Source organism: Prorops nasuta, unplaced genomic scaffold (assembly GCF_024137725.1).
Source record: "Prorops nasuta isolate Cenicafe-Biocafe unplaced genomic scaffold, Cenicafe_Pnas_1.2 PNAS00053, whole genome shotgun sequence".
In the NCBI taxonomy this organism is placed as follows: Eukaryota; Metazoa; Arthropoda; class Insecta; order Hymenoptera; family Bethylidae; genus Prorops; species Prorops nasuta.
Genome location: NW_027116850.1, coordinates 12,769 through 36,817, shown reverse-complemented (window position 1 = coordinate 36,817; position 24,049 = coordinate 12,769). Strand labels below are relative to the sequence as shown.

Here is a 24,049-nt window from a genome sequence, read left to right as displayed (position 1 = left end):
TATTCTATATTCAAAATGGATATCCATGCGTGTAGTTGGAAAACTATTTGAAGCTGAAAACAAGATGAACTCAGGAGTAGTATTGTCAGATCTGTGTGTATGTATAAATGAATAAAAAATTAATGTTATATGTTGTAGACTAGAAGAAAATAGTGTAACAGAGCCAAATAAATGTCGCATAAGATATGGAAGGATGTGGCGGATAAATAAGACATTTACCTAAACCCAATGCAATTTTTCTCACATTGAATAATAAAAATCATTGCAACAAAAAGCTATGCTTTACAAATATAAAACAGTTGTAATTTTGTAAGTATTTTAACGAATATATGACTACTACAAGAATAGGTAATTACCATGTGTGTTTAGAATTTTGAGAAAGGGATGAAATAAAAATAATATGTTAATTAAACTAGCTTTAATTTAAAATAATAGCAATTAAAACTGTCATACAAGATTATTAAATTTACAATAAGAGTTTGTTGTATATACACTAATCGCTTACACATTCACTATTATAACATTAAGTCACAATTATCGAAATGACTGGGCCACAAAGAAATGCTTCATATCTTAATGCTTTTGCACTTATTTGTTTATAAGAACTTTTTTCCTTAATAGAAAGCCATCATAACAGGATTTCACCTGTAACAAAAATAAAAAAACCACAAAGTATATTTTCTTAAAAATTCACAATAATTTTCATTTTTTTTATTAATTTATACTCATCTGATATATTTCTTCTTCTCTGTTATGTATTAAAATTCTTCCTTCTTTTCCGCAATCGTTTTCCGAAAACATTACTTTTGTTTACAATCCAAAATTAAGGGTTAATCGCGCCATTTGACAGCTACGGACAAACTCCCTAGATATCCCTTCACCCCTCTAATTTCTACTTCCCCTCGCCTGACGCAAGATTAATGGCCGAAACTGTACATACATACAAGTGCCTCCAGTTCTACACAGTTTTACACTGACTATACCGACTACATATACTCACCAATACTCACTAGTCGCTAGTAACTAATAGTCACTATAACTATAGTATACTTGGCCCTGGGCACTGGCCAGTGGCCACTACAACACTACTACCACACTACCACCACCCACCACCTCTGCCAATTGTCCCCCCAAAACACCCCCCACTTCTAGCCCAGTTTCAGCATGCACTGTGCAGTTATAGATATAACATATGCAGCATATGTCAGCAACGTCTTACGTCAGCAATCAGCATATGTAAAGCGACAGTATTGACAGAACAGTAGAGAAAATAGTTGAATGTTTTGACACAGATGGATGACATTTAAATTGATTTAAGTAACAGTATTTAACAGATATAGGAAATATTAAAATATGCGTTTAAATGTCTTCTAATGATAAGATAAGATGATAATGATAATGCGTGATGCGTGTACGGTTTCAATCGTTTTAATGATGATTCATACCGCTTTTACTCATGTTACATATATATCAGACTTCTGGTTCTTCAAGAAGGAAACGGAGCAAACGCCTGTTCATTAAATTATTGGTATGTGATTTATTATTAATTGCATGCTAATTTAGAGTATAATTCAACTAATTGTCAATATATTTTGCTTATAATTTAAGATATTTATATTAAATTTTAACTTTTGACATGTTTTATTGTTCTGAGAGACCTTTTGGAGCAATATGAAATTTGCTCTACTTTTTTATTTAGCTCTTATTATAAAGTATTTGTACTTCTATTCATTCCAAAGAATTCTGGCTTAAGATTACATTTGTCTATGTAAGAACAAGAGTAATCAATATTTTGCATAATGTTGATTATGCATCTAAATCAATAGGAGTTTCAAAGAGGTCCTACGGGGAAAGATGTATATAAGTCTTATAGTTAGAGTATAAGTGAATTTTGAAGGTCTAGTCTCTGGGATGAATTAAAGTGAACATCCTCCATTCAGTTTCATACTTATATAATATTATGTATTTTGGATTATTTCTTTCATTCTTATATATACATTTTTTTTGTTTTAGGTAAAATGTTTTAAAAGGTTACTAAAAAGTGTTATGCTGAAAATTGATAAATGAATACTAGAAGAAACTATAGAGTAGGTAAAAAAATTACACAAACACAGCTGAGCATATTTTCAAGGTTTAGTGTGGTATGATGAAGTTTTAAAGTATATACACTTCTGGATATCAATATCACTAACTAATTTAATACTTTTCTTTAACCTTTGGTTATAGGATGTTTAGTCGTTTTGTCCTCTAAAACATAAGCAATTTAAAATGATGGAGTTTTTCAGAATTTTTAGCTTAATTATGTACAAAAATTTTATTGTACGCAAAAGACAATGGAAAATGATATTTTTTTTCCAAATGGTAATACCACTGCTACTATTTTTGTTAACGCAAGCTGTAAGAGCTTTCAGTGTCGAAACGCCTATTAAAATACCTGAAAGTACTTATTACCCTATACGAAATGAAACAGAATTAATGGAGCGTATACAAATATCATACACTTATTTATACTTCATTCCAAATAATAAGGACACAACAAGAATTATAAAACAGACCAGATCATGTTTCCCTGTCTCTTCTAACTCAGGTAATTCTTACAAATGTATATTAAAATGCATATAAACTACAAGAGCTGTACCATGCTTATGTCGATTTATGTATTCTCTCAGTACGAGGGTTTGATACAGAGAAAGAAATGATGGATGCTTACATAAAACAGAAGGCAGCATTACCTATGAGCGAAGTACTTGTAGTAGTATTCGATCAGTATAAAATAGATGCAACGCAAAGAGTTTTAAAATATAAAATAAGACATTCAGGAATAATACCAAATGAGTTATATCAAAATGCATTGTCACAAGAGGAAGGATATGGTGAACTATGCTATACTCATAGTATACCATTTGTACAATTACAAATATGTGTTGATCGAGTGCTTATAAACGATAGCTCTACATACCCTTTAAATAATGTATCTGTAAGTATTGATATATTTTCATCGAGGTTTGAATTAATGCTGGATCATATGTGTGTATGACCTGAATTTTGATTAGATATCGATACAACAAATGCCGTATCCTCCTTACATAAAGATAGACAATAAGGATATATCACTGAGAGAAATAGCAGCTTCATTTGCTCTTATAGCATTTTTGATTCCATTATGCAATGAGGTTGGCTTTGTAGCAAGAGAGAAATATTTGGGTATAAATGTAAGTGCTTCTGCTAAAACATTTCTATTTACTATAATTGAGAATTTCATAAAAAATGTTCAATATTTTACATTAATTAATTCTACTATATAAATTCTCCTCTGTTTGATTGATAAATGTAATTGAATTTTTCTTTCATTATTGAATTTAATTTTCTATATTAAATAAAATGTAATTATAATTTAATTAATTTGTAGATCCTAATGAATTTGAATGGGATAAAATTATACCAGAATTTATTAAGCTGGTTAGTCAGTGGTTTAATGTCTAGTACTTTATATTTAATTCCGATTACAGTATTATTTAAGAATACTTTATCTTCGAACGTCGAACCGTTTTTATACTACGGAAATAGTTTTCTCTTTTGGTTAGCAATGACAATTCATATTGCACATTTACTAGCCTTTGGTTATCATATTGCTGCATATTTTTCTAAACGTAAGTATATAACCTTTTGAAAAACTGATATGTATTATTAATTAATTACTTATCTGTACGTTACAGCTCGCTTTGTAACTGTAGTACTAATGATAATAAATCTCGGTTTATTTTCACTCATTGGATATTTTATAAGAGAAAAAAGTTATAATATCCTTTCATATTTGGGACTGGTTTTTCCCAATATATTTTTAATAAGGATTTTTGAAGAAGTGAATTCATACGAAATCAGTAGTGAGTAATAACTTTAATTTCATTTAAAAATTATGTATGAAATTAAGAAGAAAAAAAAACGAAACTGTAATAATATATTAATTGATTTTCTCGATTTTAGTGACTGGTATTCAATGGTCTAATCTATTCTTTGTGGGGAATCCAGTTTTCGGCGTTACTGGAAGTTTAGGATTTATTATGATTTTCTCCCTTCTTGGTGCTGTATTGCATTTTATATTAGCAATATACTGTAATGCCCTGTTTCCTGGAGCATACGGAGTATCAAAGAATCCTTTGTATTTTCTAGATGTTAGTTTATAAATGAAAAATATATGAATAGTATATGCATTAAAAGATGCCGAAATTTTGAGATTAATTGTATATTTTTTGTAGCTTTTGAAGAATAATAAGATACATCAAGACAGGGAGGCTGGATGCATTGATTATACAACTTTAAGCCAAGAAGATTTTGAAACTGTTGCAAGTGGTGTACTCATACCTGGGATACAAATTCGTAATCTGAAGAAGGCTTACAGTACCAGCTGCTTACGAAAATCAGTAAGCTTTTAATAATTAGTGAAAGGGACGAATATAAGCGTTAATTATTTAAATTTAACCGCTGTTTCTAGATGGTTCATGCCCTAAAAGGTGTTTCTGTTGATTTTTATAAAGGACAAATAACCGCCCTACTTGGGCAAAATGGTGCTGGAAAGACTACTTTAATGTCAATTCTCACAGGTAAAATATACTATCTCGATTGTGTTATAAATTCTTGAAAATAAATGTATGTAAGTTGTTTTACTTAATTCTTTCTTTTTTAAACATTAATTATGGCAGGTTTAACCAGTAAGACAGATGGTCAAGTTTTTATAAATGAGTTAAATATTGAAACAAATTTGAATGCTATTCAAAATAATTTGGGCTTATGTCCACAAGAAAATATGGTTTTCCCAGACTTGAATGTGTACGAACAAATTGAATTTTTTGGTTTGGTAAGAATTGCGTTCTGTTGCAGCTACGATTTTATAAATGTTTATTTGCTTAACAACTAAAATTAATTTAATTACATTATTAGTTAAAGCATAAAAACTTAACAAGGTCAGAGGTGAGAACACAAGTGAATTCGTTATTGGAAAAATTGAATATATTAGAAAAGAAAAATTTTATAGCTGATAAATTATCTGGCGGTCAGAAGAGAAGATTGTGTCTTGGGATGGCGCTCATCGGCGGTGCTAGCGTAAGTTTAGAACGGTTAGTAAGTGAAACCTATTTATTCTGTATTTATAAGAATTGTTGTATAGACTTTAATTTTGGACGAGCCTACATCGGGAATGGATCCAGAAACCAGGCGAGATACTTGGGATCTGTTGTTGAAAATGAGAGGTGAAAAAACAATACTCTTGAGTACTCACAATATGGAAGAAGCAGACACGCTTGGTGATAGAGTTGCAATAATACATTCCGGTCGTTTGAAGAGTTATGGCACTTCCATGTTTTTGAAGAAAAAATACGGTAATTACCGTTGAAATGATTATGTATTTGCAACGTTTGAGTTTAGGATTGGAAGATTGATGTATATTATCTTTTTTAAGGTCAGGGACGAATTGAAATTACATTATCAACAGAATCATGGTGTAGCTCTGAAAAAGTAATCGCTAAATTTTCAAGTGACACTGAACAAGTCAGTGCGAATAGTGAAAAAATTATATTAAGTGCGCCATACAGCGAATCATTACCTAAGTCTTTAGACAGAATTGAAGCTGAGAAAAGAGAGCTGGGTATCACAGGAATAAGTGTGTCGATGATTACACTTGAACAAGTCTTTTTGAAGTATGCAACATTTGTAAGACATATTAGAATTTTATGATTTGTAAAATTAATATTAACAAAATTGATTTTCAGCGTAATTAAAAAGGAAGAGAATAACATACATTTAAACGAATTGCTGGTAACTTCGGCGAGAAAGTTAGAGGGCTTTCAATTATATAAGCAAACTATTTTGGCTTTGCTGTACAAAAAAATAAAATATACTCAAAAAGACTTGAAGAATCTATTAATGATTGTAAGTTTATATCTTGATAATAGAGGCGTCTGCTTTTACACGAGTTGCGTTTAATACTTTTTACCGTTGCAGTTCGGGTTTCCCGTAATATCTATTGTCTTGATGGCCATAGGAAACAATGTATCTACGCCATCCTTACGCGTCTTGCCGCTAAGCTTGGACATGTACAGAAATCCAAAATCATTCTATAGCGCTGACATAGGAAGTTTTGCCTTAGCCTATAAAAATTCTATGGATTCTTTTCAGGCATATTCGAAACAAATAATAGATACAAGTGTTTCTAACGGTAATATATTAACGGTCAAACTAAAGATTCACTATGAATTTTGATAAGTGAGCGAATTTGTTTTAATCATCCTCAATTTTTGTAGCTATTTTAAATCATTCGATCGAAGACATAGCGGATTACCGCAACAACTTTATAATTTCGGCGGAATTTAATAATACCGATGACATTGTTCATGCGAATGGCTTTTATTCTGGTATAGCGCAACATGGTGTTCCGCTTACCGTGAATCTAATATCGAATACTTTACTTAAAATGGTAGCAGGCGATGACACGTCTTTGGAGATTTCCGTCCAGCTTTTACCTCTATCTTCAGCTTCAATAACGGTCGTTAGCAGCGCTGAAGAGCTATCAATTTCACGCGTTTTAACATTTTGTACGTTCTTCTTTGGAACGGTTGCCCTTTTTGTAGTTCATCCTTTACTGGAAACCTCCACTAAGGTGAAACAGCTTCAGCGAATGACAGGCGTTACATCAGCTTCCTATTGGGCTGTTATGTTTTTCTTCGACTTTGCAATTTATTTAGTTACAGTAATGATTGCGCTAATTACGTTCTGCACGATGGATGTTATCTTAGGCACTAGAATGTTTCATTTCACCGAAGTGTGTAAGTAATGCTTTTTGCTGCAAATCTTTATTATTAATATTATTATTTCAATTAGCAATAAACTTCTATTAACCGTGCAATAAATTTCTTTCAGCTGTTCTAACTCTAATGTTGATATTCTTTGGATTTAATGCTTTGATATTGGCCTACATATTTAGTTTTATTAATAAATCGAGAAATACCGTAACAACTATTATGAGTCTTGCACCTATCGGCCTAGGTAAATATTTAATTTGAATTTCTATAATTTGTCACTTGAAATAGATCTCTAATGTACCTTTATTCTTATTACAGCTATTATACAGTATTTGTTGCATCAAGTTATTGCAAGTTTCAGTAGTCTGAATATATTACATAAAATACAGAAGAAACTTTTTCGATTGGTGCCCCACATAAGTTTATTCCATGGACTATTTGCTTTTTTCTATACAGCTGAAGAAAATGCTCGTTGTAGGCGTTTACCGCAAGAATTTGTAAAGTTTTTAGAGATTGCTTGTTTAAATGCAGAATCCAAGTATAGAGATAAGTGCTGTGGTAAATATTGATTTGGAATAATCGATGATATGAAAATAACTATCATCATAATAATAAATTAGAAAGAAAAGGTTTTGATCGTTCAATATTTGCTTCCCGATTAATAACGATGGTGTTTTTTATTCGACAGATATGAAGTGCGGTGACGGTGATTGTGAAAATCCTCTTCCTTACTTCAATAACTTCGAAGGAGATATAAATTTAGACGAATGCATGATATATTTGGCTGTAACGCCATTCATCTACTTTGTTATACTTATTATGCTAGAAGAAAAATTCTTCCAAAGATTGTTCTTAAATCATTGGAGAGCGTCGTTAAAAGTACAGAATACCGTAATGGACGACCAAGTGAAGAAAGAGAAAGAAATAATCTCTTACGAAATAAAAAGGCTAAATAGCGAAGGTTAGATATTTCTTTTAAATATCAAACGTATAATCTCTCAAGGACTGATTGAAGTTTTCTAAATTGCAGAAATTAATCGACGGAATAACGAGGCCGGAGCCGGAGTCGGAGCCGGAGTCGGAATCGCTGAGCGATCCAGCCCTATAAAGGAGGAAAATAAAAATTTATTTTTAGCTTACGAGCTGAGTAAATATTATGGAAAGATTATGGCTATAAAGGATGTAAATTTTAGAGTAAAAGAAAAAGAATGTTTCGGATTATTAGGGGTGAATGGTGCTGGCAAAAGTACAACATTTAGAATGCTAACTGGCGAAGAATTTTCAAACAGTGGTATCATGTACTTAGGAAAGTCAAGCGTTCATTCCGATCGAAAAGACGTAATTAGATTTACATTATGACGATTTAGGTATGGCGAATTACAAGTGTGGTTACTCTTTAACAAAATTTTATCTTTCATTCTTTAGTATCTTGCTCAAATGGGGTATTGTCCTCAAAGCGACGCACTCTTAAAATCTCTTAATGCTTTCGATCATCTGCGTTTATTCGCACGATTGCGTGGAGTACCGGAATTGAACGTAGAATTGGAAGTAAATAAATGGATAAACAGGCTGAGTAAGAGATATATTATATATTTTGGGCTAAAAAAGACTGAGATGTAACGCAACGCATGTATTAATTGCACACGTGAAATTCTTATTAATAGATTTGACTGCTTGTATGAAACAACCCAGCGGTACTTACAGCGGGGGCAATAAGAGACGTCTGAACATAGCGATGGCTCTTATAGGAAGTCCAACGTTAGTTTTACTGGATGAACCGACCACAGGGGTAGATCCAGCTGCCCGCAGGTCATTGTGGAGCGTTTTGCAATCCTGCCAAGCTGCTGGCCAAGCCATTATTCTCACGTCGCACAGGTATTACTATTATTATACTTGAATATATTAAGAGGGAGATGAGACACACAGACCTGTCGAACAATAATTTATGGACAATTGTCGCATAAGTTAGTATTAAAGTAAAATTAAAATAAAAATTGTACGTTGATTGATTTTAGTATGGAGGAGTGCGAAGCTCTTTGTAATCGACTGGTCATAATGATGAAGGGGGAATTTGTTTGCGTTGGTGCAAGTCAAGAGCTGAAACAGCGATTTGGAGCCGGTCACAACATTCTTATTAAGATTCATCCGGATAGATCAAGCGAGGATTTCCAGGAGATCAAAGATGCTATTCAGTCGAGACTGAACTGTGAATTAAGAGACGAAAATCTGGTAATCGTTATTCTTCTTGTATAGCCTTATTCATAACTCTTGTGATTAATTATTTAATTTACATATGGTTTTTAACAGGGTTTTCTTGAATACCACGTGCAAGATAATGCTTCTTGGGAAGCGATGTATGAAATAATGAATGGATTGAAAGGAAGATTTGCTTGTATAGAAGATTTTGCAGTTTTATCGGCATCTTTAGAACAATTGTTCATACAATTTGCACGGGGTGCAACCACGACTGCTTCGTTAAATACTAATTCAAATGATTTAACTAGTCAATCCGTGATAGTTTAATTTGCACAGAAATTTTAATATATATATATATGTATATATATCAAATGCACATTTGTCATGTATTTAAAACTGTTCTTATTTTACTATTAACTTTGTAAAAAGAGCAATATGTTACGAGAGATTGATTCGTCTATGGTTAAACATTGCCTACTTTCATATTGATATATTCTCTTATATGTATACATATTATATGACTAAAAGTATTTAAAAATGAACTATTCTGCGCGCGCTATGTAATGCAATAATAAGATATATTATATATATATATATATATATATACAGGGCGAGGCATTTGAGCCGCCCCAAAATATGGATGGAGAAAGACGCGTATCTCCTTAACTATAAAAGATATGAAATTCTTACATAGGACCTCTTCGAAGCTTTTTGTTATTTACTTTCAGAAAGGTCATATGTGGAAATTGAATATCTCCTATAGTTACTCTGGTATACAGGTCTTTTCGTATTAATGTTTTGGGGCGGCTTAATTGCCTCACCCTATATATATATATATATATATATGCTTTTAAAGAAAATAGACAGTTGAGTTTATTTAAAAGAAAAACCATTGATTATAATCAGAAAGTATTTAGATGAGCTTAAAGTAATGTATAATCTATGAAATTATCAAGTAAGATAGCGTTAATTCGCTTATATAAAATGAAATTTCCAAATACAAAGATGCACTCGACACTTTTATACGTAGCAAGGGGAGGCACAATGTTAATATAAATAAGATATTCGTAGCTTAGAGATAAATAAGAGAGGGTATAAAGGGTGTATATTTATGTACATGAATTTACTTTAAAGTGGTATCATAGTGACAAATGCATAGATGTAGTATTTGTCAGAATAGAAAAGCGTGGAGAGCGAATCCAAATGATTTAATAGTGGTATCCTCCCGAGGTAGGCTGGTACGAATTGGATCCTTGGTAGCCGCCTCCAGCACGAGTAGCACCAGCGCCACGGCCACCTGATAAATTGAAGGAAAAGGCTGAAGTTTCTGGAGAAGAAGTATAAAACTACATGTGGGAGTATTTGGTGAAGGAAGAGTTTACCAAAAGTGGCAGTTGCTCCATGACTACCGCCAAATCCGCCAAAGCCCCCAAAGCCGGCGGCTCCTCTTCCTCCTCCTCCTCCTCCTCCTCCTCCTCCTACTTGTCCAGCGGCGGCATATCCACTCCCTCTCTCATTGTAACTTCCGTCTTGGTTTTCACCCCTAGCTTCGGCAGCGAGAGCGAGTTGAACGCCACGCTGGATCTCCGGTGGTATGGGTGGTGGCGTGGGCAAATGTGCTCCCTCTGCGTGAAAACCTTCGGCATCGGCAGTGTACGTGACGGTATACTGTATACCATCCGGCCCGGTGTAAGAATACGAACCACTCACTGCCTCGACGTCCCCTGATATGCCAATTAATCATGAATATCTAAATTGTAGGAAAATTATGCTTTTTCTACAAAAGATGGTATAATTCTATATTTGAAATTCAGCGAGTATCTTTGAAGGATGCGCGACACTGCCCGGGGAGAAATTTCTGGATATAGTTTTGTACGGGAGAAGACAATTTTTAATTTTAAAATTGTGCCAAATCTGCGTGAATAGCAGCAGCAGCAGCAGCAGCACCACCACCACCACCACCACCACCACCACCACCACTACGACTGCAAACAGATGTATTTCTCATTGCGTTACACAAAGGATTGTTGTCCGTTAATCGCACGGAGTATCGCTATTGGGAAACGAGAACGACCATGCACCGGGTACGGGCCTATACGTATACGTATAGCACTCACCTTGCTGCTGACCCGTTTCTTGCGCACTGATACCATTTCCTGTTTCATAGCTGAATTGGTAGTTTCCATCTCCGCCATTGTCGTTGTTGTACGAGACGATTGGAATCTCTTGGCCACCTCCTCTCCCTCCACCACCTGAAAATCGCTCAACTCTATAAATTTCATCGGACAGAATATTCATAAATCATTGAAGTGGATCGATCGATGGATTTGTTCAGTTTCCTTCAAAGAAATATTCCGTTGAGAGAGGGAGGGAGGAAGGAAGGAGAATCTATAATAATATTTGAAAAGTTTCTTTACCTCCAAAAGTAGGGGCTCCTCCAGAAAAGCCAGGCCCACCGACACCTCCGAATCCTCCAGCGTTACCTCCAAAAGCAGCACCGGAAAATCCAGCCGATCCTGGTCTTCCAGGAGCTCCAGCTGCAGTACCTCCGGTTGGCCTTCTGGGGGCCTGGATAAATCCACCACCACCGGAACCACCTGCTCCACTCGGAGGTAGATACGTGTTGTCCAATCGCGCTCCGTAACACGCGCTTAGCAATGTTAAGCAAACTGCCAGCTGAAACAATCCGACGTCCCCCTTTTCTTTTTTTCAAAATTACATGCACTATTGAAATGTCTTATAACGCGAACGTCTTAAGCAAGTACACTCGAACGCACAGATCTTTCACGATTTACGTCCTTCGTGAAACAGCAGCGCGCGCGCGCGCGAAAAGTGTTACAATTTTATTAATATCTCCATGCGATTTGTTTTTTTCTCGAGGAGAAAGTGAGTATATATAGATTACCCGTCTCATGGTGGGTGGTGAGTTATTTTTGGGCCAATTGTCGAACGATCCTAGTATGTGGCCGTCGTTCCGTCTGACGTTGCGATATGAAGAGAGAGAGAGAGAGAGAGAGAGAAACGGTGGTAATAATTGGTCTGCGAGGATCCTATCCGATCCTCAAGTTCTTATATACCGTAGCCAAGTGTCGAGAGGATCGTCTTCCTCCCACTCGCTGCCACAGACTCTGGATTCTGCAGTTTGCACCATTTCTGCCTACTCTCCTCACTCCGACGTACCATGACCTATACCTCTTTCACCGCATCATCATACGTATATACCACTCATAGAAATTCCCCATCGATAAATTCTTTCTCCCCTAAAATTCCTCTATATATATAGAAAGAGAGAAACATTATAATCGAGTTATAGACGCGACAGCTACATCGATGCATCTTTCCATGCAATTGTTCCATTGCAGCGCATGTATATAAATCTGGAAATGAATACAGAGACGCGAAAGAAGGAGTTAGGTGCGCTCCATTTATTTTTTCCTTTACTTTTTTAAAAAGTATGAAAATTTGTGCCGGTGGCGGTGGGCGCGGCGGGCCGCCTTTAGCCTGCGTGAAAAGGCGCGCGGAGAAAGAGGCGAGTGGCGAGAGGGAGAGGGAGAGGGAGAAGGAGAAATATAGAGTAGGCGATGAGGAGAGGGAAAAGGAGCGGTGGATGGATATGATGATCCTCCATCGGCTCCGGCTCGAAATCCTCTCGCATCGCATGCACCGAAGACGAGGGATGCTTGCGCAACACCACCGATTCATGATACAGATCGTCGCGTCGAACGATTCTTGCAAATTCCAAGGTCGAGTCGTCATAGCTCTATTCACACCGATATAATATTAGAAATATTTTCAACATTTGGCACGCGCCAAAAAAGATGTTGCATGAAAAAGCATTCTTTTCTTCATGCACCGGCTGCCAACTATTGCGTCATGCGCAGATTGATCGACCAGAGTGCACAGTGTGTTATATATTAGAATAAAAGATTAGAGAATAAAAAGAAGGTTTGGTTCTCTGATTGCGTATATGTATATATGGGTATAGCTATTAATTGGGTGGATGCAGGGGTTAGCGAGCGAGGATGATAGCTATAGGAGTCTGTGGAATTCGGAGGGTTGATCTCGAGAGGGACGGCGGCCATGCACGTACGCGGCGCACACGGCGTACGTGCGTTATTTATGGGGCACGGATGGCCAGCATAATTATATTGGCAGATTGAAAGCAGCGCGCGTCTCAACGAGTCTGATGCCGCCACGTTGCGCAATGGTGAATTACGAGAATTAGCAGTTGGTAGGTGGTACGAGAGGAGATCGGGGCCCGGTATATGGGGGATAATATGCGGTACGCCACCCTCCCCCCTAAATCGCAAAGAGGGCATGCATATACATATATGTATAGAGGTAGGTTCGAACGACTCGCCAATCGCGCGCCGCAACCTTATCTTTTTCACCTTCCTCGTTTTCCTTGCCCCTTGAGCCGCGCCGCGCCGCGCCGCGCATCCACTCTCTCATATCCAGATCTTCTTTAAACTCTTCCCCTTCTCCCTCCGCATCCTTCCACAATCTACAGCATGCACTCTCATATCCAGATCTAATCACTCCCTATCGATTCAGTCACGCACCTAATGCCTCCCGCGCGTCTCGATCCCTATATAGCTTCCATATTAAGCAACAAACTCTTTGCATCCTTCAATTTTCGATCTTTGAGGCAGCTGAAAGGAAAAGGATCGATTGCGTTTAAAAATAATAGTGGCGCGCGAGTATGCGTGTCTCGATTCATCTCTACTTTTGTCTCATATATATATATTAGTCCTATATGATTCCATCTCTTTCTCAACGCAAGTATATTATAGAAGGTTCGTTGATAATACATATATGTTACAAGTATATAGGTATATATATATATATATATATATATACGTAGATGTATCGAAAAGGAGGAGCGCGCTCGTGCGAGATATGGATTTTGGTGGATGGGATGGCGTCGCTGAGGCGGCAAGTGGACGAAGCAGCGATTCGTCTATAGCTGATGATTATCCGCAAGGGAAATGCGATTGCACAAGACAAGCGTTATGCGCATCTAATTATTAGCGCCATGCACGTACCTATACGTATACGTTACCTCCCCCTATATATAGCGTATATGTAATAATGCAAGTGGGGCTGGTATGTATATAGGAACGACTGGCGCGTCGCGAATCGCAATCTTGCTCCTTTAGCTTTTTTCTATACGACTCCTGCATACGCGGCCTGCTGCTGCCTGCCTGCTGAGTGCTGACGGCTTCTCTCCCCCCACACTACCCCCTCCTCCCTGATACTCGTTCGCGCGGCCACTCTATGCCTCTATACCTATAGTACATGGCTAATACATAATCGGTACTGCTCTACCTATACATATAGCTGCAACTGCACTAGTACTACCTCGGTTCATCGCTCAACTTATTTCGAGCGCGTACATCATTCCCTGTCATTAGTAATACGCTCTGCAATTAATAATAACTTTCTACTCGTGGAATTTTGGAATCTTTGCACAACCTCCAACACCCTATAGATCTCAAAATCTAATATATATAATTATATTTTATTGTTCCTTATCTCAGTACATGTATAAAAAGAAATGCCCCTATAGCTTTTACGATATATAGATGACACGTGTCAGCAAGCGCAGTGTTTCTAAAGAAAGGATCGCGCGGAATGTCGTATCCCTCCTTAAATATTGCACTTTATAAAGTTTAAAAATTATCCTATATACGCATACGCGGGGTATCTTTATATAAGAAACGAATAATGATTACACAAAACGGGATAATAATAATAGCTTGATTCTCTCATAATAAGCCGAGAGCGATGCATATAGATATAATTTTGCATGAAATTATACAAGAAGCAACGGAGTTATCGGAAGATCGCGCAGCCACGGATCGGCCATTGAAATTGGAACTGGAATTAGCAAGCGACTTAACGCGTACGAAGAAATTTAGAGGCGCGATTTAACTATTTCCAGGCAACATTTCTTCTCTCACATAAATCTCATCTCTTTCCAATCTAATGCGTAAACAAGCAATTTGCACAATCTTATAAACATGGGAAATATATTTTCTCCGATCATTTCTGCGTACATACATATATGGCTATAGATACATTGATCAGATGGCTTTCTTTCTAAAGATATTTAATTCATTATAGTGTATTTACGAATAATTATAATTTTAGATCAATCTCTTTTTCTCTATCTATTATGGTATTCAAATTAATATATATATATATATATAGAACTAGGAGATTTAGTCTATTACATATATAGTATATGGAGAGTGTGTTCGAGATGTGCGATTGGATTATCTCTCTCTCTCTCTCTCTCGCTCTGTAGTGTCCGTAGTAAGTAAGAAAGAAGGAGAGCTGCGCGTTGGAAGGACGATATGGTGTCCCGTGGTGTCGGCTGGGTCGGGTGGTGCAATATGATTCGAGAGATGCGCAACGGACCTCTCTCACGCACTTATATACGCATTGCTGCATCGACTAGTCAAGTACTGCGAGAGTACCGAGACCGAGTATGTATACCGACCGATGCGCCTATACAGAACCTGCTCTTTCGGTTATTCCATCTTATAACTCGCTCGAAGAGAGTTACTATATATATAAATTAATGGTAGTAACCAAAGATGGTTCGCTCCCTGCTCTTTCACAAATTAAAGCGATTCGCTTTATATATATATAAATGAGTGCTGAAATGGATAAATCGAGTTTGTATATATATATATATATATATATAATAAATTTACCCCGATGCTCCCACATGGTTACAGCACCAATCGTATCTCCCAGCAACATCACCCATTTCTATATACTTGTATATATATATATATATATATGTACAGCACAAGAGGTAAGGGAAATTTCTTCTACTGGCAGTACGTTTATTACGACGATCATCATGATTATTATCGTTGTTGTACCGGCACTATAGAGAGAGAGAGAGAGAGAGAGAGAGAGAGAGAAGGGAGCCGCACCGCAGAGTTTTTATCGCAACAAGTTATTTGCTAAAGAGAGAGAGAGAGAGAGAGAGAGAGAGAGAGAGAGAGGGAGAGTTTTCAAGAAATCCTTTGGTCGATGTTCCTTTAATGATGATCTCGTTATTCGCTCCCTGACCTATCAAAATCCACCGGCCGCCTCTAAAAGTATCACGAAGAGATCCTAGCGAGCAGCTGCAGGGTTAATGAAAACATTTCGACGAATATTTATTGCTTGCATCGCTCGCGCAAAGTTCATTTCGTTCGCAGCACTCTGTATATTCGCTTTATGGATTCCTCGATGTAGATTCAACGGTTGAGATCTTCCCCCAATAGCCGCGCAGAAATTCTTACATAGTCTGTGTGCTCTATAACTCCTATATATGTATCCTATACAAAACAACTGTGAGATCCTGCAAAGATATATATTATCTACCTGAATAATTTAATCTCCCGAGTTGTACACAAGACTTTGGACAAATTATCATGCTAATCGCGCGGTTATTATTTCATTATAATTTACTTTCGTCTTTGACAATTTATTATATACCTATTACATATATATATATATATATATATATATATATGTATGAATTGTGCAGATAAAGTAGAGTGATAAGAAATTGAGAAAGTGCAGGGAGAGATACGAGTGATTTCGTTTGGCCAGATAGACTAATTATCGTCGCGCTACTTAGTGTATAATAATCGCAGGTGCGGATAGAATTAGTTGGTGCAGTTGCAGTATATAGGAGCGGCCGCGCCGTGACACGTATGTACGTCATATGTACCAGTCGAAAGCTAGCCTATATATATATTTGTGTGTGTATAGTGTCTCGCGCGTTATTTAGAATTATTTATCCAATTGACTAAAACGTCGAACCTTCTTTTCCTATAGCCGTACCATAGTACATATACGTATATACGTATTGGGTGAACTGTAATTGTACTTTTCAACACTTGGAAATTTCATTTGATTCAATATGGGATTTTATAAAACGCGTGTGTGTATGGAGGAAGCGCGCATTGAGTTTAATCGATAAGTTTTCCCCATGCCAATTGACAATTGGCAATAATGAAGTAAATAAGCTATATAAATGGGAGTTTTGGATGACTCTTGCGGACCGTGTTGACTCATATTTTGGTTAGCTTTCGCGCGCGAGCGAGCGTCGACTGAACTCTGACATAACACGAGGATCGGACTTTTCCCAAAGAACAATATTGTTCAATGGACTATGGACCGCTTGCACACAGTTGCACAAGCAGCTAGCATTGTATTGCTGCACGAGCATCCCCACCCCATTATAAACTCCCCTGCACCACCTCGCGCTCCCGTAAGCATCGCACGATTAGTCCATTTCTCCGCCGGCAGCCGCACCCCGTGCGCGCACACACACACACACACACACACACTTATATATGTATGTATATCGAATTGCATGTATGTATAAGAGGCGCATTCGCGTGCCATAAATTAATTCATCCATACCGCAGATACGATGACCCCTCGCTCGAAAACTCGCACGCGGTAATATTCTTATTATTATATAAATTATATCATGTCATTCATGCACGAATAGCGCAAATCGATTAATAACCGACGAGATGAAACGACAAAGAGGCATGTTAGTTGGCTCGACAAAACTGCAATGATTGTACACCGAGGATTTCTTAAGGATCGGATTATTTATTATGGAATCAAGTTTTTCATTGATATTACGGCCGCATTTTAGCTTTGGCCATTTATGGTCAGCGCGCGCTGCGCGGGCCAATCGGCATGCGCCTACAATCATTCATGCGCAGGTATTGTTGTCGAACGAAGGTTAGCCGCGCGAGCTCCATCCAATTTCCAATCGATAATCAAACGGGCCGTACACGTTTCTTTGTGCTTGAGAGGTTAAGTCGAGACTCGATTCGACGGGAGATGAGAAAATATATTCCCCACTTTTCCTTCATCGCGGAGTTTCGAAAGACTTTTTTTCGCCTTCCTTTTATATGTATATATATACGTATGCATACATAAAGTCAGGTGGAAAAGGATGACTGAGGCGACTCGTATAACGAAGGGGGTAGAGAGAGAGAGAGAGAGAGAGAGAGAGAGAGAGAGAGAGAGAGAGAGAAAATTTGCGGTTTTCTGCGCGGTCTCGTTTTGACGCAACTGCAGGACACGGTACTATACGTATATATACGCCACACGTCAACTAATCTTTTGTACGAGAGAGCAGCAGAGTTTTGCGCATACGCATATATGTATTACCGCGCCCGCGGTTTTACACCGAGGGAATCCCCCTATCTCTATTAAAATAATAATAATTCAATATGCCAACTCTCTCTGAATTTTCCAGACCAAGAGAAAAAAGTTCACTAAGATATCGTTATCGAGAGAGAGAGAGAGAGAGAGAGAGAGAGAGAGACTATAGCAAACTCGAAATTGGTCGAAAAAGTAAACCGAGGGAATTGGCACGTATAGAGGAATGCGAAATTTTACTGCGTCCTATTTAGACCTGGATTTATTGCGCCAGTTTTCTCTTAAGCGAGAAAATAAGTTTGAGACGTAAGTCGGGGATTCGATGCATGGGTCATGGCAGTTTGATATATTCGAGCAGGGTAACCTGAAGCAGGCCTAATATGAAAGGACGTACCTTATTCCTAGACCAATAAACATAATAAGAAAAGCTTGTGCAAAATATCAAGAAAAATTCTTTGGATTTTTTTTATAACGGCATATATCGATATTTCCTCGATCTATCTACATAAGTTCGTAAGAAATATCTCATATACCATAATTAAATGCTTCTATACCATAGCATAACGATGATTGCGCAAAGCTAATGATAATGATATAATGGTGTAAAAGGTATAGGTAATATCGCAAATGGCAATTAACTCGAGCAAGTGGAAAGGGTCTGGTTGTCTGATGGTCTTTTTTCCGAGTGGAGCGTATAGCAGAGCACCGATCGAGCCTTCCGTCTTTTCCTGCTTTTCCAGCCATCAGCCGCAGCCGCAGCCGCAGACCGTAGGCCGCAACCATCGACTGACCTTTGCAACCCGATGAAAGATGGCCAGACTTGTTCAGGTCATATCCACTTGTACGAAGCAGAGCGTTCGCTCTATATACACCATATATATATATAGACAGACACCTGGCTGCAGCCACTAAATTATCGGATGCGAACCTCACACCTCGCCCCCTCCCCCTCTCCACTGTTAATTCTTTCACTACCCTTCTCATAAACACTGTCGGAATATTTTTCACTTGGCATCTATACGTAGTCAACCTCAATTTCGAAAACAATAACGCTATAAACGTATTTCATTATAATCATCGCGATTCGCAAACAACACAAGTACCAGCAATTCTATAATATAATAATCAACAGTTACTGTATACAATTGCTCGCGAAATTAAAACGTTCAAAATATTAATATGTAATTACGTAAAGTAAACAAGAGAATGTTTTATGAAAAACCATCAAGTATAACATATGTCTTTTCTAAATATCAACGTTTATGGGACAATCCTAGCATTTGTCCACATTTATTTCGGATACACATCCATCTATCGATACCACCCCTTTTGGAGAAATCAATTTTTAAATCTTTCATTATGCTGTTAATTTATTAATCGCAGATTTATATTACTACATATATATACATTTATGTACATACATTCATTTCTATTTATTATTACGTCTCATGTGCAAGCCTTGCGCATATCGCGCGTAAATATTTCTAACAATTTATTAAATCTTTATAATTATAATTTTAATCTTAACGTGGTAACAGTATTAAGTAATAGAAACCTTGAAAATCATCTATGAAATTATATTAAGTTTTTATGCATTTTCTTATATAGATTTTATTTGTTTAACATGTTATTTTAATTTTTGAACAATAAAATTGGCGCCATTGACCGTGATAACAGGTGTGCCAATATGAAAACGCTAAAGAAGCTTTCAATTTCTTCCGATGGTGGCTCCATCTCGTAAGTATTTTGGGTTATCTCTTCGTCCTCGCCCAGTCGCCCCTCTCGCTCGCTTCGCTATTACACCGTTACACGACGTCACACACGTATGCTCACACGTACAGTACACTCAACAGATGTAAACACGCGCCATACACCATACACCTCGACACCGCAAAGCCGTTGTAATGTAAGAGAGCATAAAAAATAACACAAAGGATATTGGGCAATAGAGAAAAACAGGATTCAACGTGAAAAATACAATCAATTATTAGAGACAATGGAAAAGAATACGAAGAATAATTTACGAATTTTCCTAACTGCTATTGACACTAATGTCAAATGTATCGCCGAATCTCTCAGGTAAGCTAATTTTAAACTCTCTTTACAAATCTCTAAAAATGAATGGAATAATTTGATATTTGTCCGTTTGAATTATTCCGTCCGTACGCTGTCAAATAGAAAGTTAAATTTTTATTCTTAAAGAATCAACAGAAGATTTTTATACAATTTTTCTAATGTTCAAGTATTCTTTCTTTCTTTTTTTTTAAGTAATGCTTCTATCCGTCTATAATAGTATTGTGCATACGTGCCTGCGTGCCTGCGTGCTTACGAGGCTGCGTATATTCAACAGAGAAACAACACTGCCAACAAGAGATAAGTGTCAGGCGGGTGTTTTGCTTGTGCTTGCGTTCATCTCGATGAATCAATCATGATTTATAATTGTGTGTAATGTATGATAAATAAGTCAACAGTGGGAAATTAAATCGTTCTCATTGTGTGTGCCAGAGTCGAGTATGAAAATTTTTCAAGGAAGGTACACGGAGCAAAGCTAGCTAGCTGAAAGGTCGACAAGTCAGTTTGACACAGTATTTTAGCAAATTATGGTAATTGTATGTTATGTATACAGTAAACAGATATTCGAATGGAAAAGAAATAGGTCGGAAAATGGGTAGAATATATTTGAAAGAGATCAATTTGTCATTTAACGGAAGGCAAAGTACTGAAAGTAGAAGCTGGACTGTTATTTTAACATGTGTCATTGGCCTTGTGTGCTCTCGCTATGATTATCTCTCCTTCACCCGGAGCTCCCTAGAATGTTGCGTATACAATTGACAATATCTCAAAGCCATTTCTACTCTGCAATTTTCTCAGCGACAAGCTTGGATCGATTCTACTTGTTTCACACTTTGCTACATTTAACAAATATCATTAATATTGTTTGTAAATTCTGTGCAAAAATCTATCGTCGATCCTGGGATATTTTAAACCTAAAATTGCTTATTATATTTCTGGTATTTGATGCTTTGTCGATATTTTTCAATTTTCAGCCAACCATGCAGAATCATTGCAAAACGAGCGAGCAATCTCAGCTAGGTCTGGACTATTGCAAATATGTAGCATTGATATCAAATTGCACGAGTCCCGGCCTGATTGAGCGAGCGAAAGACAACCAGAACTTGCATTGAAAAAAGAGAGAAATTTCTGTCATTTACAAAAAAAAATATATTTGTACTGTTTACATTTATTATTGAGTCCATTTGCCCCTACCTTGCTTAGTTTATAAAATTAATCCATCTATAAAATTTACAATTATAGTAATTCGTTTCAGCAAAGATGAATTCATTCGGATACTTGACGTACTTAAAAACTGTAAGAGAAATAGTGCAAAGATGCATAAAACTATGATGAAAGTATTATATGAATCGATTGTGAACGACGTACATGATATTTTGGAGGAAGATGACATGGAATCTAAATTGAACAAAGCTATAACAGCATTCGAAGACTCTGAGAGACCAAATGAATTACCACCGGATTATAAAGCTTGGTAAGGAATAATTTCTCTCTTTTCTTAATAACTCTTTTGCCTCCTAAATCTAAACTTTACGATTTTTTAGGAGGCCGCCTGGAGACGTCAAATTACATATGCGTACTTTGGATGTCACAGTAATGAAAGAAGAAAGTGCTAAATTGGAAGAGCAAATCACTAATATGGAAAATGAAAACAGCTCGTTGATGCAGCGTCTAATCGATAAACGATCGCAAATAGATACATTGAATAAAAAAATTACTCGTATAATTAATTTGTTTCCGAGTGCCGTCTTAGAAATGCGTAATACTGAAAAGGAGCTCCAACATTACAATTCTCAACTTAAATAGTTTAGGCAGAATTTGCTATAGAATTAACTTTTCTTCTGATTCTCCCTGAAACAATCGACTATAAAAAATTCAAAGCGTTTTGGGAGCGCATACATGTCGAAAGGCAAATAAGCAATTGTACATAGTAATATTTTTTATAATTTGTATAATTATATTCGACTAAACAATAATTATAATTGTTAAGAAATTATTAAGAAGATGTGGATGTTACAATTATATTGAAGCAGAAGTGTCTTACATCGATGATATTCTTGTTTATTCAGTTTTTATTTTCTTTATTTCTCTCGTGGAATCTTCCGAATCTGCTGTTTGAGGGGTCTCTAGTAATTTATTAACTCTTTCTTGTAAATAATGAAACCAATTGATTTTTTGCGTCGAATGTAACGCTTTTGCTCGTACTGCATTCTTGTTCTAAAAATTATTGTTTTCTTTTTTAACGATAAAACGTTTGTTTCTTGGTGAAGGAAAGCGTACACCGAACGACAGTATTACGATCCTTTTCATTGTCAATATTTTCATCGAGTTAATTGAAAAATAGGAGAAAACGTACTTCATTTGTTTTTATTGATACTTCAATCCCGGCTAACTTCTCATTATGTTCATCCACTTCTCTCTTTAAAATCATTAGTTCGTTTTTTAGGTCAATTCGCTGTTTCTTTACTTTGTCAATTTGTGTCTTCCTTCTTTCCTCGAAGATCTTGGTAATTTCTAAGAATTGTTGGTAATTTGTTCCAATCGTTTCAAACGCTAAATTCAGTTCGCTAGCTTGGTCCAGTATGCAATCATTTTTACATTCGGCTTTTCGTTTTAACCGAGCTGTTTCCTCACCTTTGACCTCATTCTCCACATACGTTTTCCTCATTGCTAACAATTTTTGCCGCAAATGATGGATTTTCGATCGTATCTCTGTTAAAGTGATATTTGGAGTATCAACAATGTGATTTTCGTCTAATCGGTAAAACAAATGGAAGCATATTACCCGTAAATTAATGTAATAGTAAATTATTGGATTCTTGTATAATACCTTGTACATTATTTAAGGAATCTGACAGTTGTTGGCTCATTGCTAAAAGGTTTTTCGCGCGATCGATGTGATATTTGGGTTTTAAAATTTGAAAGGGTTTCAAAGAATGTCTCTATAGTGCGAGAAGCGTCTACTCTACCGCCGGGTGTCGTAACGTAACAGCGGAGCAGGTCGTATCGTAATAATATAGTCGTGTGGTATATACATACATATACTGTACTATATGCATGCACATGTATATAAATCGATATCTCGATTGGAAAGAAAGAATCGATTGAAGAAAATGTCCGATTGTTATTGGGCTGGGGCCATGACGAATGGTTTTCCCGCGCAAACGTAGTAGCCTTGGCTATTGGTCGGTACGGACCAATGGATTTAGCAGCCGCGACTTTAATTGGACCAATGGCAAGACAGATGGCGCTAGCATTAGCTCGGTCTTTTATAAAACGTACTCGCAGTTCGCCATTGTGCTGTGATTGCCTGCTAAAGTTTCGTGTTTGTGAGTGAGAATTGATCCGTTTTTACCAAGTTTTTCCGAGCTACTGCACAGAGCAAGTAAGTGGAATATTGCATTATGGGTTTAAAGGATTGCTCGCGTCCCGTTGAATCGAAGTTTATCTCACTGGTGGGGCGTGGAATGCTGGAGTTTTCTCTCCAGGAGGAAGGTCGTTCTCGGTTTTTGGGGGTTAGTTTCCGACCCTCGCGCGCGTCCAATCAGCCCTCTTTGGTGCGCGTGGTCGAGTCTTTGCACGATTTCCCATCGACTGGGCTTCCCAAGTCGAAGCGTGATCTTTGAGGTTGATTGGAGGAATTTCCGCACATGGTTGAAAAGAGTTTTTGTCTCTCCCGGCATATTTGAAGGTTATACGCGTTATAACACGGTTCGCGATGATGTTATTCCAGAGTAAGCGTGATGCTATATAGGTACGCTGCTTCTCGCGTCTCGTACAATCGTACTACG

The 24,049-nt window shown here is 36.9% G+C and overlaps 4 protein-coding genes across 7 annotated transcripts; 2 read left to right on the top strand and 2 right to left on the bottom strand.

Annotated features, from left to right (window-relative positions):
* The first annotated feature begins 1,241 nt into the window (after positions 1–1,241).
* Positions 1,242–9,852, top strand: LOC136784371 (phospholipid-transporting ATPase ABCA3-like). Its single transcript, XM_066744979.1, has 25 exons — positions 1,242–1,528; positions 2,014–2,141; positions 2,227–2,587; positions 2,670–2,977; positions 3,054–3,212; positions 3,410–3,650; positions 3,717–3,884; positions 3,985–4,172; positions 4,257–4,421; positions 4,493–4,601; positions 4,701–4,855; positions 4,939–5,100; positions 5,165–5,375; positions 5,456–5,693; positions 5,766–5,925; positions 5,998–6,211; positions 6,297–6,818; positions 6,913–7,038; positions 7,113–7,352; positions 7,483–7,755; positions 7,825–8,132; positions 8,220–8,367; positions 8,459–8,669; positions 8,810–9,023; positions 9,102–9,852. Exons 3-25 carry the CDS (start codon positions 2,269–2,271, stop codon positions 9,315–9,317), a joined length of 5,055 nt encoding a protein of 1,684 aa, XP_066601076.1. The 5' UTR covers positions 1,242–1,528; positions 2,014–2,141; positions 2,227–2,268; the 3' UTR covers positions 9,318–9,852.
* A 133-nt stretch (positions 9,853–9,985) lies between these two features.
* Positions 9,986–12,016, bottom strand: LOC136784372 (pupal cuticle protein 20-like). 2 transcript variants are annotated; one of them, XM_066744982.1, is made up of 5 exons: positions 11,896–12,016; positions 11,408–11,666; positions 11,108–11,242; positions 10,373–10,714; positions 9,986–10,287 (listed from the first exon to the last, which is right to left on the bottom strand). In XM_066744982.1, exons 1-5 carry the CDS (start codon positions 11,902–11,904, stop codon positions 10,199–10,201), a joined length of 834 nt encoding a protein of 277 aa, XP_066601079.1. In that variant the 5' UTR covers positions 11,905–12,016; the 3' UTR covers positions 9,986–10,198. The 2 variants fall into 2 exon arrangements, with proteins under 2 accessions (XP_066601079.1, XP_066601078.1); XM_066744981.1 differs by having other exon boundaries at positions 11,408–11,687; positions 11,896–12,004.
* Positions 12,017–19,987: 7,971 nt separating this feature from the next.
* LOC136784389 (uncharacterized) lies at positions 19,988–22,624 on the top strand. 2 transcript variants are annotated; one of them, XM_066745007.1, is made up of 3 exons: positions 19,988–20,264; positions 21,519–21,732; positions 21,803–22,624. In XM_066745007.1, the coding sequence occupies exons 1-3, from the start codon at positions 20,237–20,239 to the stop codon at positions 22,062–22,064; spliced, it is 504 nt and encodes a 167-aa protein (XP_066601104.1). In that variant the 5' UTR covers positions 19,988–20,236; the 3' UTR covers positions 22,065–22,624. The 2 variants fall into 2 exon arrangements, with proteins under 2 accessions (XP_066601104.1, XP_066601103.1); XM_066745006.1 differs by having other exon boundaries at positions 19,992–20,264; positions 21,514–21,732; positions 21,803–22,316.
* Positions 22,320–23,433, bottom strand: LOC136784388 (uncharacterized). Of its 2 annotated transcripts, none has more exons than XM_066745003.1 (3): positions 23,089–23,433; positions 22,615–23,012; positions 22,320–22,475 (listed from the first exon to the last, which is right to left on the bottom strand). In XM_066745003.1, exons 1-3 carry the CDS (start codon positions 23,126–23,128, stop codon positions 22,320–22,322), a joined length of 594 nt encoding a protein of 197 aa, XP_066601100.1. In that variant the 5' UTR covers positions 23,129–23,433. The 2 variants fall into 2 exon arrangements, with proteins under 2 accessions (XP_066601100.1, XP_066601102.1); XM_066745005.1 differs by having other exon boundaries at positions 22,615–22,970.
* Between the last annotated feature and the right edge of the window lie 616 nt (positions 23,434–24,049).

Coding starts and splice junctions, on each gene's coding strand:
- LOC136784389 (XM_066745006.1), top strand. CDS start 20,182: ATGGAAAAGAATACGAAGAATAATTTACGAATTTTCCTAACTGCTATT. Junction 20,265..21,513: donor TGTATCGCCGAATCTCTCAG/GTAAGCTAATTT, acceptor AATTCGTTTCAG/CAAAGATGAATTCATTCGGA. Junction 21,733..21,802: donor CCACCGGATTATAAAGCTTG/GTAAGGAATAAT, acceptor ACGATTTTTTAG/GAGGCCGCCTGGAGACGTCA.
- LOC136784372 (XM_066744981.1), bottom strand. Junction 11,243..11,407: donor AGGAGCCCCTACTTTTGGAG/GTAAAGAAACTT, acceptor AGCGATTTTCAG/GTGGTGGAGGGAGAGGAGGT. Junction 10,715..11,107: donor AGAAACGGGTCAGCAGCAAG/GTGAGTGCTATA, acceptor TTGGCATATCAG/GGGACGTCGAGGCAGTGAGT.
- LOC136784371 (XM_066744979.1), top strand. CDS start 2,269: ATGATGGAGTTTTTCAGAATTTTTAGCTTAATTATGTACAAAAATTTT. Junction 5,376..5,455: donor GTTTTTGAAGAAAAAATACG/GTAATTACCGTT, acceptor ATCTTTTTTAAG/GTCAGGGACGAATTGAAATT. Junction 7,353..7,482: donor GTATAGAGATAAGTGCTGTG/GTAAATATTGAT, acceptor TTTATTCGACAG/ATATGAAGTGCGGTGACGGT.
- LOC136784388 (XM_066745003.1), bottom strand. CDS start 23,128: ATGAGCCAACAACTGTCAGATTCCTTAAATAATGTACAAG. Junction 23,013..23,088: donor TTCCTTAAATAATGTACAAG/GTATTATACAAG, acceptor TTTACCGATTAG/ACGAAAATCACATTGTTGAT. Junction 22,476..22,614: donor TATCAATAAAAACAAATGAA/GTACGTTTTCTC, acceptor AATAATTTTTAG/AACAAGAATGCAGTACGAGC.